At 38.8% G+C, this 17,594-nt stretch overlaps 1 protein-coding gene across 2 annotated transcripts in view; it reads left to right on the top strand.

Annotated features, from left to right (window-relative positions):
* PLPPR4 (phospholipid phosphatase related 4) overlaps positions 1–16,815 on the top strand; it is a gene marked incomplete at both ends in the record, with an annotated part of 36,513 nt that extends 19,698 nt beyond the window's left edge. Inside the window, 6 exons of one of the 2 annotated variants that reach the window (XM_080915663.1) lie at positions 1,136–1,321; positions 6,441–6,570; positions 9,795–9,990; positions 11,456–11,513; positions 12,198–12,371; positions 15,484–16,815. In XM_080915663.1, coding sequence (XP_080771789.1) covers positions 1,136–1,321; positions 6,441–6,570; positions 9,795–9,990; positions 11,456–11,513; positions 12,198–12,371; positions 15,484–16,815 — 2,076 coding nt within the window. The remainder of the gene's footprint in view (positions 1–1,135; positions 1,322–6,440; positions 6,571–9,794; positions 9,991–11,455; positions 11,514–12,197; positions 12,372–15,483) is intronic. The other variant, XM_080915664.1, reaches the window with a different exon arrangement.
* Between the last annotated feature and the right edge of the window lie 779 nt (positions 16,816–17,594).

Genomic DNA, 17,594 nt, shown 5'->3' with positions numbered 1-17,594 from the left:
ATGGCCAGTGAAACTAAAATTTCAGATAAACAATGAATTATTTTCAGTGATTATCAATCATTGCATGGGATATTCTTAAAATAAAAATATGCTACTACAATCCGAAGTCTTTAGTTCACTGGTTGGCAAGTATTTTTTTACTTGCTAAATGTAACAATGCAGTCTACTTACTGTGATACACTAAAGTTTACACATTTATTCAGTTAGTCATTTAATGATAAGTTGTTATTGGCTATTAAAAATACCATATGATGTTTTGGGTGTTAAAATGTGATAGTAATAGTTTTATGCTTCAAAGACTCAGCAATAAATAATATTGGCAGAGTCTTACTTCCAAAAGTGTTTAATTTAGTAATAATTTATAAATGAAAACTAAATGAATTAATTATTAAGTTTACTAACATAATGTTAATTTCAAAGTTATTTTGATTAATAAGTGCCACTGAGAAAAATCAATATAGGTGACAAAGTTGAGGAAGATCAAAGGCCACTATGGCTGTAAGATACTGGGCGGTAACATTAATGATAGAGAGGTACCCTTCATCCAAAGAGCTAGGGAGAGGACATAGAAGGAAGGTGGCACAGATGCAAAGAATCTTGGGACGAAATTCATTTGACTCCCACAGGGCATGCATTAAGAAGCCCTGAGTGTGGTCAGTACAGAGTTGAGGAGTATTAGAAATGTACACTAGAAGTGTCAGAGACTGAGACCAAATTTAGGTACCGAGGAAGGTTCAAATCCATGATGTAGCACTTGGATTTTCTTCATGGTAGACTGGATTTGGTTCAGATGAGAATGACAACCAACGAGATGCTTGAGGTTAGAAGGAAAATGAACTGGCATATGCTCAGAAGTCTCTGTGTATGTGCATGGATGAGGAGAGTGGATGAGAGAATTGGTAAGTAAAGAGAAAGACAGTGAAGGGAGACAGGCTGAGAGCATCCTGGTAAGGCAGATGGATAGGAAGCATTCTGTGAATGTCAGCTCCACAGTACTTTATGACTGTATTTTATTCCGGCCTACTGAAGGGCCACGAGAGAGAGAGAAATTCCGTCAGTTTCAAACATCATCATGTACTGATTCTATTTGTCCTCTTTACAAAAATAGACCCTGTCCTCTGTGTTTCACTTTCAGTTGCCCATATTGGCATCATCGGTGGTTAGCCTCTACTTCCTGGAACTTACGGATGTCTTCAAACCTGTGCACTCCGGATTCAGTTGCTATGACAGGAGTCTTAGCATGCCGTACATTGAGCCAACCCAGGAGGCCATTCCATTCCTCATGCTGCTAAGTTTGGCTTTTGCTGGACCTGCAATTACGGTAAGAACTGACCTTCCAATTGTATTGCTCAGTCCCAGAGAACAAAAGATGATCAAGTTTGTGTAGTAGGTGTGCAAGGGGGAACAAAAGGAAAAAAATGGTGAACTCTAACCCTTCAACAGGATGATCTTGTCTGGATTGTGTTGTATATACTGACATTATCATGTAATTGATTTCTTAACATTGTTGGCATGTAAAGTTTAAAAAGACTGCATGGTTTGCCTGCATTTATACATCATTATGAAAAAGTTTTATAATCACACAAGTATTTTAATAAGTGCTATTAAATTCCTGATACACTTCTATTTTTTAAAGCTTCTGTAGATCTCTTTTACTTTTATATTTATCATTTTTATTGGATATTTTATGTATTTACATTTTAAATGTTATCCCCTCCCCCTCCCATCCTCCTTCCTCCTCTCCTTGCTTCCATGAAGATACTCCTACTTCCAACCACCCACTCCCACTTTGGCATTCCCCTACACTAAGAAAACAAGCCTTCACTGATACACTTCTAAATGGTGTATTTTTCGTGTGTTTGTTATTTGGATTTGAAATGCTTTAAAATAAATAATTATATATCCAGCAGTCTCTCTCCTCAAAAAATTATTTTTGGTAACATTTTTGCTAAAGTAACACTTTATGCTGATAATGAGCAGTGAGGCATACCAACTATAAAGATATCTCCCTCTCTCTCTCTCTCTTTCTCTCCCTCTCTCTTCTTTCTTTTTCCTCTCCCTCTCCCTCTCTCTGTGCCTTTCACATGCATGCAAGCACACACAAAGATAGGTAGATATACAGAATGAGATACTTCAGATTCACCACAGGGATTTACACTTTAAAACACACACACACACACACACACACACACACACACATATACCTCAATAAAGTAAATTAATAGTTATTTATTTTTAAAAATTTATTATTTAAAACATGTATTATTAAAAACCTACACACTAAACTTAGCCAGACCAAAGACTAAACGACTCAATGAGCTCCTTACAGTTTCAGTAGCCATTCAGAAGAGAACCTAGAGTAATTCCCATTTTGTTTTATAATTTAGTAATGCTTTTATGCACTCATCACCGACAAAAAAATAGAAAATCTATGACAGATTAGAACTAACAGAAAGTTGTTTTGTATCTTTCTTCGTGGTGAATGTGCACTCAGACTATCTTCATCCCCTGGTACTTATCTTTCTTTGTTCTTTATTCTACAGGATATACTGGATCCACATATGTACTTGTTTATTGCTTGCTGGCTATGTATGTTGTATATTACTGACTAGATACTGCATATGACTGAGAGAAAACAGGCTTTTTCTATCTAAGAATTGTATAACATGATTATTTTGTACATTCTAAGTTAATCTATTTACCTACAGATTTTGTGACTGCATTTTACTTTAGAGCAGAATAGCATTCCATTTTATATACATATAATTGCTCATTATATATTCATCAGTTAATGAACAACTAAGCTGATTCTGATTCATTACTATAGTGACGAAGGCAGCAATAAACAACCAGGTGCAAATCTGTCTAGGATGGGGTATAGACTGCTCTGATTGTCTGCTCAAAAGTGAAGTATTAGAGTCATATGGTTCTATTTTTAATTTTTTGAGAAATTTCTAAACTGATTTCCACTATGGCTATATTAATTTTGCCTCCACCAAGATTAAATAAGTCTTTCCTTCTCTGCACATCTTTTCCAGACTTTCTTGTCACATTTATTGATGATGGCCATTCTGACTAAGAGAATGTAATATCTTAAAGTCACTTTACTTTTCATATTTCTAATAGCAAGAAATACTGGCACTTTTAAAAATATTTATTTAATCATTTATGTTGCTTTTATGAAAAGTATCAGTTTACTTGACTATTTTTAGTTGGTAACTTTCTTTTATATGTATTTAATTTATAAAATAGTTGTCTTAGTGTGTTAATACATATCACAAAAGTATGCTTTATGTAAATCCATTGATGGATAAGGTTACTCAAGTCTTGCTGCCATTTTGTCTACCCCCACACTACTAGCCTAAAAGACAAGAAATTTGTTTCCAGGGTGATGGTGTTTACTCATGCCAGAGGAACTTTTGCTCATCTCTAGTCCTTTATCACGATCATAAATGTCAGGCAAATATTATTAAATTAAAAGGCACACTTAAATGGAACTTTTATGAAATTCTCTCATACACTAGCCTTTTGAATTTTAGAACATCAGCAGTTTTTAAAAAACTGTTTTGTAGACCTTCTAAATTCCATACTTTCATATAACCATTACTGTGTATCCAAAGTACTAATTTTATAGTAAATAATGATGTTATTTATACTATAAATGTATTGAATAAAATGTTTTGATAAAATCATGAAAGCCTAATTTATTCAATGTTTAAATTATTGTAATTTGACCTCCTGTGAGTTCAGAGGGATTAGAATTATTAATATTGTATGTGGACGCAGATAAAGAAAGCTTTCTTTAAAACCCCTTTTTATTTTTATTATTCTTTTTAGAGAAATTTTTTAATGGATGATATTTCCTCAAAGAGTAGTGCCTTACCATCAGTTTGCTTAGTGATTTGACCATAGCAGAAAAAAATATTTGTTGAAACCTATCACACCAGAAAACATTTCTCAGTTGTTATTTTTTCTATTAGGATTTTTTTTATCACATGATGCTTTGGGGACAATGACTTTGACCTCATCACGATTTTCTTACTTCTCCTGACTCCCTTAAGTCCAATCATAAACTCTCAATGCACAAGTCAGGGATGCCTCCTAGGGTTTTGGGGCTTGAAGACCTGAGAAATCAACAGAGATCTACCACCCTTCCTCTCACTGAGAGGACCTGGAGAGCCCAGGGCCACCTCCTTCCATGGACATTTCTATAGGGTCTCCATCCTCTATGTAAAGAGAAGTAAATCAAAAAGTATTTATTATTGGAGAACACCCACCCTAATCCAGTGAAGGTTTCCAAGGTATCAGTGGTGTTTTTCTTCAACAGTGGTTTCATAGACTTTGAGAGAACAGTATTTAATAAGCTTTTGTATCGCTGACATATGACAGAATCTGACACTCCTCTCTTGCCAGATATATCAAGTTCTTCAAGCTTTGTTCTGATTTCATTTTTCTTTCTGTCTCTAAGGGCTCTCCCCATAAACAGGTGTTTTTTTCTTAGCATTGAGTGGGTGGAAGGTATAGAAGACAATAACCCTTCTATACTCTTACTGCCAACTACCTCCTTAAGTCCTTCTTCCTTTCCTTTCCTCAAAGTGCATGTGAACAGTCTCTAATCTCTGGCCATCAAAGATGCTGGGTTTCTTTTCAAATTTGTAGCTGAATTAACTTATTACAAAACTGGAATCTTCCTGGAAAGTAGGAAGACAAGATATAGTTTCATTTGGCTTAGATTGTACAGAATGCTGGTATAAAGAGAGGGGCTAGGACGCAACAGAGAACCTAGTGCATCTCTATGTCTCATCTGAAATAACAATTTTGGAAAATATCAGTCAAAAAGTTAATTCAGTATTGAATAATAGAGACAACCCCCGCTTCATTTCTGTGCTGACTGACTTTAAAAGAGTTGTAATACCATGCGGTATTTATGTTTGGCTTACTGTGAGAGTTCCTTGAGGAACATTATATGAGAAATTTTTACACAAATTAAGTTATTACCATGGCACGCACACCACATTACCTATACAGCTAAATATAACTAAGAGAATTATAATTTTTAAGCATTTTGTAAAACAAAAGTTTTTAATGAGAACATAAGAACTCACCCAGATGTATCTAACGCTAACCTAAATCCATCCATGATCATTACAGTGACATGATCTTCTATTTCTTAGTGACTGTTCATCTCTTAAATACATCCTTTTCACAACTCTGCACATTTATGAAAATCACTATCTAAAACTTATTAGGGACTTACCCTTAAATATTTAAAACCTTTTTAAATAAATAAAAGTCATATATTCAGATCTTGTGCGTATTATAGGTAGCAACTTATATTTCCAGGGTAGTTGGCACAATAAAAATAAAAAAGACAAATCCCCTATTTTCAGGCACAATGTTAAAAGGTGAGTATAAGTAAGAAATGGCTCTTCCCTTGGAGGGTCCTGGTCTAAGGAGAGTCCATCCAGTGAATAGGTAGCATGCGCTGTGATTAAAACAAAGCTACTCTAAGGAGAAAGGCAGGTGATCAAGTCAGCTACAGAGAAAGTGGTGCAATTCATGTTAGGATACAGTAAGAGACTCACAAGGGAAAACGTCCTGAATGGAAAGACAGCTAAATAACTGAATTTCTCCGCCAATGTCCTATTTCTTAAAGTTCCACCTCAACCGTTGGACTATGTTATGACCCACTGTTTATATCTCAAAATACTTCTGATGCATTCCTTGTCTACTAATTGGTCTAATTACTATATGGTTCTCTATCTACTGTAAACATGCACTCTGAAAGCTTATCACTCAGAAAGACATTTATGTACATTCTCCTGTCATCTGCATTCTCCCATAAGATAGCCACTTTCCATGTGGCTTTTTCAGTTCTCAATATATGTAGTTTAAAATTGTTTAGTGTAGTACTATTAACATTAAATACTGAATTCATTCGCAGTGCCTACATTTCCTATTTGTGGCAGCTACATGTTGAGTGGTGTCTAACACATTAGCCAATACAAGCCATACTTCATACAGAAATATGTATGAAATGACTGTACTTATTAGTACTTCTATATTCAGAAATGCTTTCTATGTATTCTACCTCCTGCTAAATTAAAAAGTATTTAATTAACCAAATCTTCTAATCAAATGTTCCTGAACCTAACTTTATACTTACTTGATTTTTCTGAGGCATCTTAGTATTGATTTCCAGATTCTCAAAGCTAGAGCACAATCAGTCACTGGGTAGTTAAGTAAAGTGAGCAAAAAGCTAAAGGCTGATTATTGTAATCAAATTGAAATTCTGAGATATCTTCCACTGCTTGCTAAATCCCCAGATGAATTCGCATGTTAAATATATATATATATATATACATGTGTGTGGGATGAAGCATATTTTCTATGTGTGTAGGTACAGTGATTCCCTTGCTGACAGTGTATGGTCTTTGCAGATCATGGTGGGTGAAGGGATTCTGTACTGCTGCCTCTCTAAAAGGAGAAATGGAGCTGGATTGGAGCCCAACATCAACGCCGGGGGCTGCAACTTCAACTCCTTTCTCAGAAGAGCCGTCAGATTTGTCGGTGGGTGTAAGGAGCAAAAAAGAATGGAAATGCTTTTTTTGTAGAGAAATGCTACGTCTAATTACAGATATTATGCCCTTAAAGCTGTAATTTAGATGTATATGTTCAGTATGTGATGAGTTTTACATTATACAAGAAAATTAAAAAAAAAAAAAAAAAAAAAAAAAAAAAAACCGGAATCTAGGCTCTCTCTCGAACATGTGTTAATTAGAGTCACGGCCCTGTTTTGTGAGCTAGCAAAACCACCATTTCAGGGCATTTTGCCAAACTCTGGTTGAAGCATAAATTTCCTTTAAAATTGTTTCAAAGAGTGTAAGTTTTGGGCCTTAGTATTTTTCCAGGGCAGGAAAAAGAATAGAGGCATGGTCCATGGTGCCCTGGCTGGCATTAAATTATGATGCTGCTGAGGCTGACCTTGAACTCCTCAGCCTCCTGACTATGCCCCCCAGGTTCTAGAATTACAGGTGCGTGGGACCACGCCCTTCTTAGTTGCTTTAAATGGAGAATAAGTGTCAGTGAGTCCTCACTAATTGACAATGCTTGAGAAATTAATTTATTCACATAAGTCTGTTTCTGGGTAGTTTTATCCTGAAGTCACTGGGTTTGGAAATGTCATGAAAGATTGCTTCATCATAGTTACGTTTTTCTTGGTTAGAATCTCTTGTCCCTCCTCCACCTCACCTTACATTTTTAGTGAAGTTTATAAGAAAATTTCAGGCCTGACTAAGCAGTCTCTGAATTATACTAACCCCGAAATCACAATTAGAATGAAACTATTTTAATGTAGTTGGAGCCACGGACTTCTTTTTTACTTTTTTTTTTCACTGATTTAAACAGTTATCCACAATACCAGAACCAGACTGAATGTTTTCTCTTCATCTCAGGAAGTCAGTGAAGGTTGTTTTTACCTTATAAAATTATTACTTTATATTATATTATACTAATATATTATATCACTTTAACCTTGTATTATGTTTTCTTTATGTTATTTTGACCTTATATGCTATAACATGTCAGCATAAAGAAGTTGGTGGCTTCACGTAATAATATCTCATAAATAAATAAATTAAATCTTCTCTCCAATCACACACACACACACACACACACACACACACACACACACACACAAAACTAGCTCTGATTCATTCCCCAAACTCTGCTCTTTAAAGTTATCGTTTTACAGTCACATTGATACAGTTAAAAAATCAGTAGTCCTGCTAGCAGCATTTGAGGCAAGAAAATAGAACTCCAAGATCCAAAGCTGAGCCCAGAGAAATGTTTCCATAATAGAATATAATGCTATGGACAAAGGAGTGTGTACTCAGGAATGTTCTCAGAAACCTCATCCTTCCTGGGCCTGGAGAGTCCCATTTTCCAAACGTAAAATGAGCTAATTCCCTTTCTATTCAGTCTTTACCCAAGCCATGCAAACCTCAGACTGCACTGCCTGCTCCTTGTGTTCAACACACAATGATCTCCGGTACGGAGTGTCAAGAATGAATCCTAGGGAGCTGAAGATATAGCTTAGTGGTTATGAGCACTTGCTGCTCTTCGAGAGGACTGGAGGAGTTTGGTTCTTAGAACCTGCATTAGGCAGCCTGAAAGGGGACCTGACACGTTACCCTGCTCTCCATGAACACCCTCACACTACTGCAGATCCTCACACACCTACACATGTATTTATAAAAAGGATAGAGCTTATTCATGCTTCTAGGAAGCGGAATGCAGAGATCGGCTTTCCATGCCCTGAATCCGCGATGTCATTGGGGCTGTGCTGATTGGAGGGTGATCGCTAGAGAAGAGTGGGAAATGGTTTGTACAGTTCAGCGCTGCTGGTCTGGAGGTGGTGATGGGCGCCTCTCAGAATGAGGCTGCGGTGACTCATGAGTCAGAAGTCAAGCAGTTGAGTCAGGATGAGTGCCCGAGTCAAGACAACCTGGGAGGAAATACAAGTTCTAGATGAGCCGAGCAAGGGACTTCAAACAGGCATAGACCTTGAGGCTTTGTAGTTTATGACTGTTCCCAGAAGATAAAAGTGGGATTTTGGGTAGAGATGCAGAACAACATCAAATATGGCAGCGCCCACTGCTTCCTAGGCTGCAACTGCTGTTTGGTGACTAAGACAAAGCTTGCCTTCCCCCTTCTTTGCTTAATTAGCATTCTTAGCAGGACTGTGTTTTATAGAAAATGAGTATGGATTCTAGAGGGTTTAGAAACTGTGCCTGTAGTTATAAACCATGGTGAGGAAAGAGGCCGAATTACCCAGAATTGCTCAGAGATGTTATTGTTAATTGGTTGTATACATCAGATCACAAATTTAAATAACTTTTTACTATATTACTTCTTGACAATTGTATACATTATATTTAATGTACTGTCTATTCTTACCTCCTTATTTGCTTTTATCTCCTTCCCATCCCTGTCAACTCCCCCTCCTCCCTAAAAGTTCTTTTCCACATTACTGAACTACTTAGCTACTGGGGGATCTGCAGTAGGGGCAGCGGCCTTAGTTGCAAATCCACCAGATTCCAATGAACTGTTCCAAACCCATGATCACATAGATGACCTAAATAAGTTCAGTTGATCACAAAACAAAAAGAATTAAACCAGTAGCATTTTTAATTCTACTACATTTCTCATACTCTGACCCTTTCTATGCATTTCTCAACTTTCACCAGGTAGATGACAAGTGATGTTTGGTAAGCCCTGTTAAGAACTGATCTTCGGCACTGGGGCCATAGCTCTTCAGTTAAACACACACACACACACACACACACACACACACACACACACACACACACACACACTGCTCTTGCAGAGGTCCCAGGTTCCATATTTTAGCACCCAGATCTGGTCATTCGCAACGCCATGTAACTCCAGCTCTCAAAATCTGACACCTTCTTCTGTGCTTTGCAGGTACCTATGCTCATAGGTGCACAGACTTACACACAGACACATTTAATTAAAACTAAATATTTAACATATAAAAGATATACCTTAATTAACAAGAGCGACTACAGTATACTTACAACTTGGGGAATTCTCAGTGTATTGTGTTGCACTTAAATATTAACTTAGTTTAGAACATTTCTAAACTATCTCTTAAATTATATTAAAGAAAACAGCAGCAGTCTATAAGGTCACATGTCAGTATATAATTAACATAGATAATGCTAGCAGAAAGCCCTCTCCAGCCAGTGACAATGTTTTCCACTTCCTTCTAGGTGTCCATGTGTTTGGACTGTGCTCCACAGCTCTCATTACAGATATCATACAGCTGTCCACAGGATACCAGGCACCATACTTTCTGACTGTGTGCAAGCCAAATTATACCTCTCTGAATGTATCCTGCAAAGAAAATTCCTACATCGTGGAAGATATTTGTTCAGGATCTGACCTTACGGTTATCAACAGTGGCAGGTTGAAAGCAGAATTTTAAAACTATTCCATACCCGTACTTGTGTCTCACCATCCTTGTACCGTTTACACATGCCATTTTCGGTCACAGTGACCTTCAATATTTCCAATGCAATAATCTTTTCAGTGACTTTAACACAGATATGGGTTAGTGGCATGTTCCAAATCCTTTCCTTAAAGTCTCCAAGTTTCAGTGTCACAGTCTTGCTACAGCACCTCCTTCACCAAATCCATGTTTTGTGTTCTATGACATCAGTGATTCCTTATAGCTAACAGTCAATATGTACATCGGACTCATTTAGGTCAAGTGCCAAATGTCTATGTTGTGTCTCTTCTGTATCCTTTATTTAAAAATTAGGTAAATTTTGCTTCTCTGAGGTTTGAAGAAGTAACATCTGCAATGACGTCTCTTTTCTTTGGACGAACACAAGAGTGTTAAACAGTTCCTGACTTTACATTTCAGAAAGCTAAGAATAAAAAAGACTAAAAAGGCTACTAATACACTGAATTCTTTTCAATCAACACAGTAAAATAAACTTAAAGACAAGAATAAGTTCCTGAGAATCTCAAAAGAAATAAGTAGAGAGATTCAGAGCCCTAAAGAATTATTATGAAAATTTTATTTGTTATTTAGTGACTTTTCATGGAAGCAAATTCCATGGACCATTCAGTAATTGTGAATCTACATTAAAAAACCATGTCCTGAATTCTTTCTCAATTTCTCTACATTTGTTCGTGTTGAAGTGCAACTATCAAACAATTAGAACAATAATATCCATGACTCTTTTTTTCCATATTTTTTCCCATTGAGAAAAATTCTAATTCTTTTCCTGTGTATTCTGATGAACATTCTCCTGACCTATGTTGTAAATGAACCTTGCTCCCTACCCTGTTTGACTTAAGAAAATTCTCTGTCATTTCAGAAGTAATAATCATGTTTCAGTGGGCTAATCAGAGAAATGATTTGTTAAAACTGGACTCGCCTTATACATTTTAAGAGTATAAAAGTACATTAAAATCTACTGGTGTAGGGGAACATAACTTCATTACTTAATGTACTGAAACTATCTTGGGACAAGGAAAGTTTAAAATATCAAAGCCTACATTTTATGAGCTTCCACAGTGGACTGCTATAGTTGTAACCAGAGAGTAGTTACTTCTGTTTTTCAACTCATTACTGACTCCATCTTGCATATACTCCTCTACCAACCTGATACCTATTTTCTACTTCCTTTCACTTTAATTTTTACTGAAAAGTACATCACTGTTATTCTTTAATGCTGATGGTGACCAGGAATATTCCCTGAGGGTAGTAAATCCCTCTGGTTTTCTCAGTAAACTAAATGTGAATTAAGGTTATGGCTGCTTGCTTTGTGGCTTTGAGTTGAACCTCCTACCCAGTGTTCTTGAGATGATTGCTGGCCACATTCAGAATAATATGCATAACTTAGCTCTCTTCCTTTGACAGAAAGTCATTCCCGTCCCAGCATGCAACTCTCGCTGCCTTTGCCGCCGTGTATGTGTCTGTAAGTATCGGGTTTCTTGTTGTTAAATAGTGACCTTTAGTAAAGCTGAAAAATGAATGTTTCCTCCGAGTGACTGATTACAATCAAGGTCTGCCTTCCTTTAATACAAATATCATCTAAAGTAGTTAACAGAATCTACTTAGAAAAAAAGATATAATCAAAGAATTTTTTATAGAGAGTCATAATACTTGATTTTAATCTTGGGCCATTTTAATGCAACATTTGGTAGGAAGATATTGATGAAATTCATGAAAATAACCAAAACCAAAGGTCTTTAATTAAATGTACAGAACAGCAGACAGGAACAATGCTTTCAGTATTTATATAGCAATGGTGAATTCTAGGTCACTGTCAGCTCAATAGTGACAGGCAATGAAGGCTCCTGTGTTTGACCTACAAAGCCTGGAGAGTCTTCTGTGACACAAATGGACTACAATGTTGTAGCATATCAGAGAGAGATGAGGGCTCGCTGGCCAAATTTATACTGTTTCAATGTATTTCTAACTTTCCTGCGATTGTGCAAGAGCTCTTTGTTCCTTTTGTGAGTGCATCCTGCATGTGTCTCCTTGGCCGCTGAGAGCTGAGCCACTGCAAGTGTCATAGTCAGACATTCGACTTGAACCTTAAACTCTTCTAACCCCAGGGCCTTTCTAGCACACTTAACTCAGTCTTTTCATTTTAAAGATGTACTTCAACTCCACATTAACCGATTCCTCTAAGCTCCTGAAACCTCTGTTGGTCTTCACATTTATCATCTGTGGAATCATCTGCGGGCTAACACGGATAACTCAGTATAAGAACCATCCAGTCGATGTCTACTGTGGCTTTTTAATAGGAGGAGGAATCGCACTGTATTTGGTAAATAACATTATTATTATTCGGTGAAGTACGGTCTAAGATAGAAAGGCTTACATTGGATATTTTGTACAATAAGTAACTCATGATGTATTTCGTATTCATGAAAATATCATAAGGGAAATCTTCATTCTATGTCAAATTATACTCTACTTCGAATAAAATGATTTAATGAGTTCTTCTTGTGAGGCAGAATTGAGTTGAGAATCATTGAATTTCAGTCTTAAAGTAAACATTATGGACAGACAGACAGATTGACAGACAGACAGGTAGATAGTGCTATAGCCTGTATATTGAAATTTTACATATAAGAAAATGGAAAGAAATAAAAGAATGAGTAGTGAAATAGTGAAGTTTTAGAGAAAGTTTCTATAATTTTCCCAACACCACAACTGTGCACGTTTCTGAATATAGCCATGTTCCAACTAATTGAATTTTTTAATCATTTTTCTATCTCTGAAAGATGTTAAATATCTTCAAGATAAGTACCTACATTGTAAGGAAACTGATAGCACCTATTGAACATAGTCATATATGCATTCTTTCATTCATCTCAAATATTAATTATCTTCCCATTGCCGTCCATCATAAAACAACGGATGCATCCCTCAGAGTCTCATAGTACATGAGCATCAGCATAAATGGTTACAGCATTCTTAGTGACAGAATGTGGCCTCTATAGAGTAGGCAACAGCCAAAGGAACATCAGAGAGTGCTTCTAGAAATGATATGGTAAAGGTAAAAAAGCAGAAATCACACTCAAGGGGAAGAGGCCAGTGTGTGAAATAACATCTACATAGAAAGGGAAGTGTTGGGACGAAAAATGATGTAGCTTGGAAGACAGGACTTGCGCTGACCACATCAGTAGACCAGATAAATAGTCAATGTAATAGGTTTCTAGAAAGAAGGCATTTGAAGGGCTCATAATGAATCAAAAGGCACTTAACTGGTTCTGTCTGGTGGACAGAAAGCCATGAGATCTCTGTAAACCAGGAACATGACTGACAGAAGTATCACTGTACTTATTTATGGAATGCACAACTTCCAGGTCATGGAGTCAGAAAGAGTCAAGGGTAATCAATATGCAGGTGATGAATAAGAGCAGGCAACAAGGAAGAAACTAAGGGCAGATGAAAATAAATAAATCTAAGTTGCCCATAGCCACAGCTCTTAGCCATGTGATTCTTGTGCTTGAGGAAATGAAATTCCAAAAAAAAAAATCATAAAAAAATTATAAAGTGTGTGATGATTCTGTCTTTAGAAAAATGTATAGCCAGTGATGAAACTGTAAATTATACTGTTACAAGCTTTCTGCAGCAGAGAGGAGAGGGATCACACTGAAGTCAGTGGGTAATGAGGACACATAAGCCAGGGAGTCTATGGGAGTGCCAACTGGCAGTGAGTGAAAAGTGGCCACTTGTCCTCATTGTGTGTCCCTGACACTCACCACTCACATAAGACTGCAGTACCCTGAGGTTCACATGGCTTTACTGTGATGCTCACCACTTCAGAGCCACACAGAAGCTTGAATCTTTACCTAGAGTGAAGATGCTGACATAGAACTATAGCTCAGTAGTAGAGCACACAAGCCCTTGTTTAGGTTCTCCAAATTCATTAATTAGTTAACCAATTAACTAAAAATAATAACCACGTTTTCCACATAGGCCAAATCACCATATTACCAATCTGAGCACTGAATATTAAACAATAGGGTCAGAACTTGCTGTTCAGTGGAAGATCTCCTTAGACATACAAATGAAATGCAACTGTTAAGAAAACATTAAGGAGTCTTGGTGGCAAGAGCATAAGGAGATATGGAAAAAAGACACTAGTACAGTAGCCAGGGCAATGTTCATATGTCCATGCCTATGATCCTAAGAGACTCAAGCAGGAGCATTGCAAATTCAAGGCCAGCCTAATCTACCTAACAAAGCCTTCTCATAATAATAATAATAATAATAATAATAATAATAATAATAATAATAATAACAAGGTCAGTTTACATATGATGGCATGTGCCTAAAATCCTAGCATTTGAGAGACAGAGGCAGAGGCAGATGTTTATCTGCTTCAGGTTTGGGGGCCAGCCTAATCTGCCTAACAAATCCCAAGCCAACCAAATTGTCATAGTGAAGTCCTGTCTCAGCACACACACATACACACACACACACACACACACACACACACACACACACACACACACGAGAAGGTGGAGAGAGGGAGAGAAACAGACAGATAGATTTTATTCTATCTGGAACATTATTGTTCCTAAGCACGTGCTGCTCCTTAGTGGCTAGCATTCTATAAGATTCTAAAACCACGGAACTGCATTTCTTAGGCCTGAAAAGTAGACCCAGCCACCCTCAACTGAAACCATCTCACAGGCAGACGCCTGCTTCATGATCTCCTGTAGCCAGGATATTTTGAAGCTGAAATTTAGCCTTTTCCAAATCTAAAACAAATAAAACTGATGGACTAAATATGAAGACAAAATTAAATAACACTTGACCCACATTCAGTATAAAGCAGTAATTCAATCCAACTTTCCCAATTGAAGGTCAGGTTTAAAGCAGACAAGGAAGGCTAAAGTCGCTGTGATTTGAAACAATGTATCTTGGCCTCATTTCCAAACCCACACAGGGTTTTTATGAACGATCCATTGTTATGTATTTTCCTGCGGTGTTGCTGTTTGCAATCAGAAGGTGTGACTGAAAATGGAGCATAAATCATTCAAACTTCTTGAGCTGTCTCTTAAAAAGAAGCTCTTGTTTCCAGAGGGGGAAAATGGAGAGCTTTGGAACATAGGGAAAAAAATGTCCTTGTTTCTTTCATTGTCTCTCTTTTCTTTTTGAAGCACACACAGTGTGACAATCACATCTTCTGGGACTGAAAAAAAAAATCGCCCTATTTCTGAGCTATTAGTTCAGTGGTCTAGACAGTCACAAGTTACATCCACGACAAACATCCCGAGAAATTGTGCTTTTCATTGTTTTATTGGTCTGTGATTTTGTACAGTGCCTAGCTCAACTGTGTGCTCCCTTGGGCATTCTAGGGGAACCGCGATTAACTGGTGCCTTCTAGTGTGTGATCCATGTTATTTTGCCTCCAACCCTAGGGCCTGTACGCTGTAGGGAATTTTCTGCCTAGCGAAGACAGTACGCTTCAGCACAGAGATGCTCTCAGGACACTGACAGACCTCAATCAAGACCCCAGCAGGGTTTTATCAGCTAAAAACGGTAGCAGCGGTGATGGAATTGCTCACACAGAGGGTATCCTCAACCGAAACCACAGGGATGCAAGCTCCTTAACAAATCTCAAGAGGGCCAACGCTGATGTAGAAATCATCACTCCCAGGAGCCCCATGGGGAAGGAGAGCATGGTGACCTTCAGCAACACGCTGCCCAGAGCCAACACTCCCTCTGTGGAAGACCCGGTGAGAAGAAACGCGAGCATCCACGCCTCTATGGATTCTGCCCGGTCCAAGCAGCTCCTTACCCAGTGGAAGAGCAAGAACGAGAGTCGCAAGATGTCCCTGCAGGTTATGGACACTGAACCAGAAGGGCAGTCACCACCCAGGTCCATAGAAATGAGGTCCAGCTCAGAGCCCTCGAGGGTGGGGGTGAATGGAGACCACCATGTCCCAGGCAATCAGTACCTCAAGATCCAGCCTGGTTCAGTTCCCGGGTGCAACAATAGTATGCCCGGAGGCCCACGAGTTTCCATCCAGTCCCGCCCCGGCTCTTCCCAACTGGTGCACATCCCCGAGGAGACCCAGGAAAACATAAGCACCTCGCCCAAGAGCAGTTCTGCACGGGCCAAGTGGCTGAAAGCAGCAGAGAAGACCGTGGCCTGTAACCGGAGCAACAACCAGCCACGCATCATGCAGGTCATCGCCATGTCCAAGCAGCAAGGTGTGCTGCAGAGCAGCCCCAAGAACGCAGAAGGTAGCACGGTCACCTGCACAGGCTCCATCCGCTACAAAACCCTGACTGACCACGAGCCCAGCGGCATCGTGCGCGTGGAGGCTCATCCCGAGAACAACAGGCCCATCATCCAGATCCCGTCGTCCACCGAGGGCGAAGGCAGTGGCTCCTGGAAATGGAAAGCTCCGGAAAAAAGTAGCCTGCGCCAAACCTATGAGCTCAACGACCTCAACAGGGACTCGGAAAGCTGCGAGTCCCTCAAAGACAGCTTCGGCTCTGGAGATCGCAAGAGAAGCAACATCGATAGCAACGAACACCACCACCACGGCATCACCACCATCCGGGTGACCCCGGTGGAGGGCAGCGAGATAGGCTCAGAGACACTGTCTGTGTCGTCCTCGCGCGACTCTACCCTGCGCAGGAAGGGCAACATCATCTTGATCCCCGAAAGAAGCAACAGCCCTGAAAACACAAGAAACATCTTCTACAAAGGAACCTCCCCCACGCGGGCTTATAAGGATTGAGTGACGGCCCTTCTTGTCATCATTTTGGTGACACCCCCATGCCCACCCCATGACCACACATTTAATGTACCTTGTGCTTTTTTGTTTTTTTGTTGTTGTTCTGGGGCTTTTTTTTTTTTCTCTAGAGGATATGGAGAGCCTTCTTGTCCAACTGGATTGTTCTCCATCAGCCTGGAACTCTCACTGAAGCACTACAAAACCTTGTGATGATTTTCTACCAAGGGGAAAGGAAAAGCACAAAGCAAGACCTGAACTAATCTCATCATCTGAATAGTTCCTAGAGCCTGTCACTGAGCCTCGTAGAGGACAGTATTAGGATAAAAGTGGTTTCCTCCGATGTAGAGTGCCAACTGTGAAGGGTTTTTGTTTTTGTTTTTCATTACAATGAGCTGTGGGAACCCAAAACACGCAGGTTTCCCCGACAGCGGAGGCCATGCAGTATTATATAAATTCATTTTTGCTGACTCTGCAGTATTATATATATTCATTTTTGCTGACTCTGCAGTATTATATATATTCATTTTTACTGACTCTGCAGCAGAGGAGCAGACTGGGCGGTGCTGATTCTCACAGTCCATCTACCATTTAAACTCTCAAACTCTGTGTTGCCGTGCCGTGAAACAGTGGTGTGCGACCCCTCGTCAGAGAAACGTGACTTCATTCAGAAGATGCCAGTGACTTTGTGTTAGAATAGGCCATTCTTGGCTTCCCTGTAGTGGCTCGCTCACAGTCAGAAAAGAGAAAAAGAAAGAAAGAAAATTGGACGGGGTTCTGAGCAT

This window comes from Micromys minutus (genome assembly GCF_963924665.1).
Source record: "Micromys minutus genome assembly, chromosome: 4".
NCBI classification, from domain to species: domain Eukaryota; kingdom Metazoa; phylum Chordata; class Mammalia; order Rodentia; family Muridae; genus Micromys; species Micromys minutus.
This window is presented reverse-complemented; position numbering and strand designations above follow the sequence as displayed.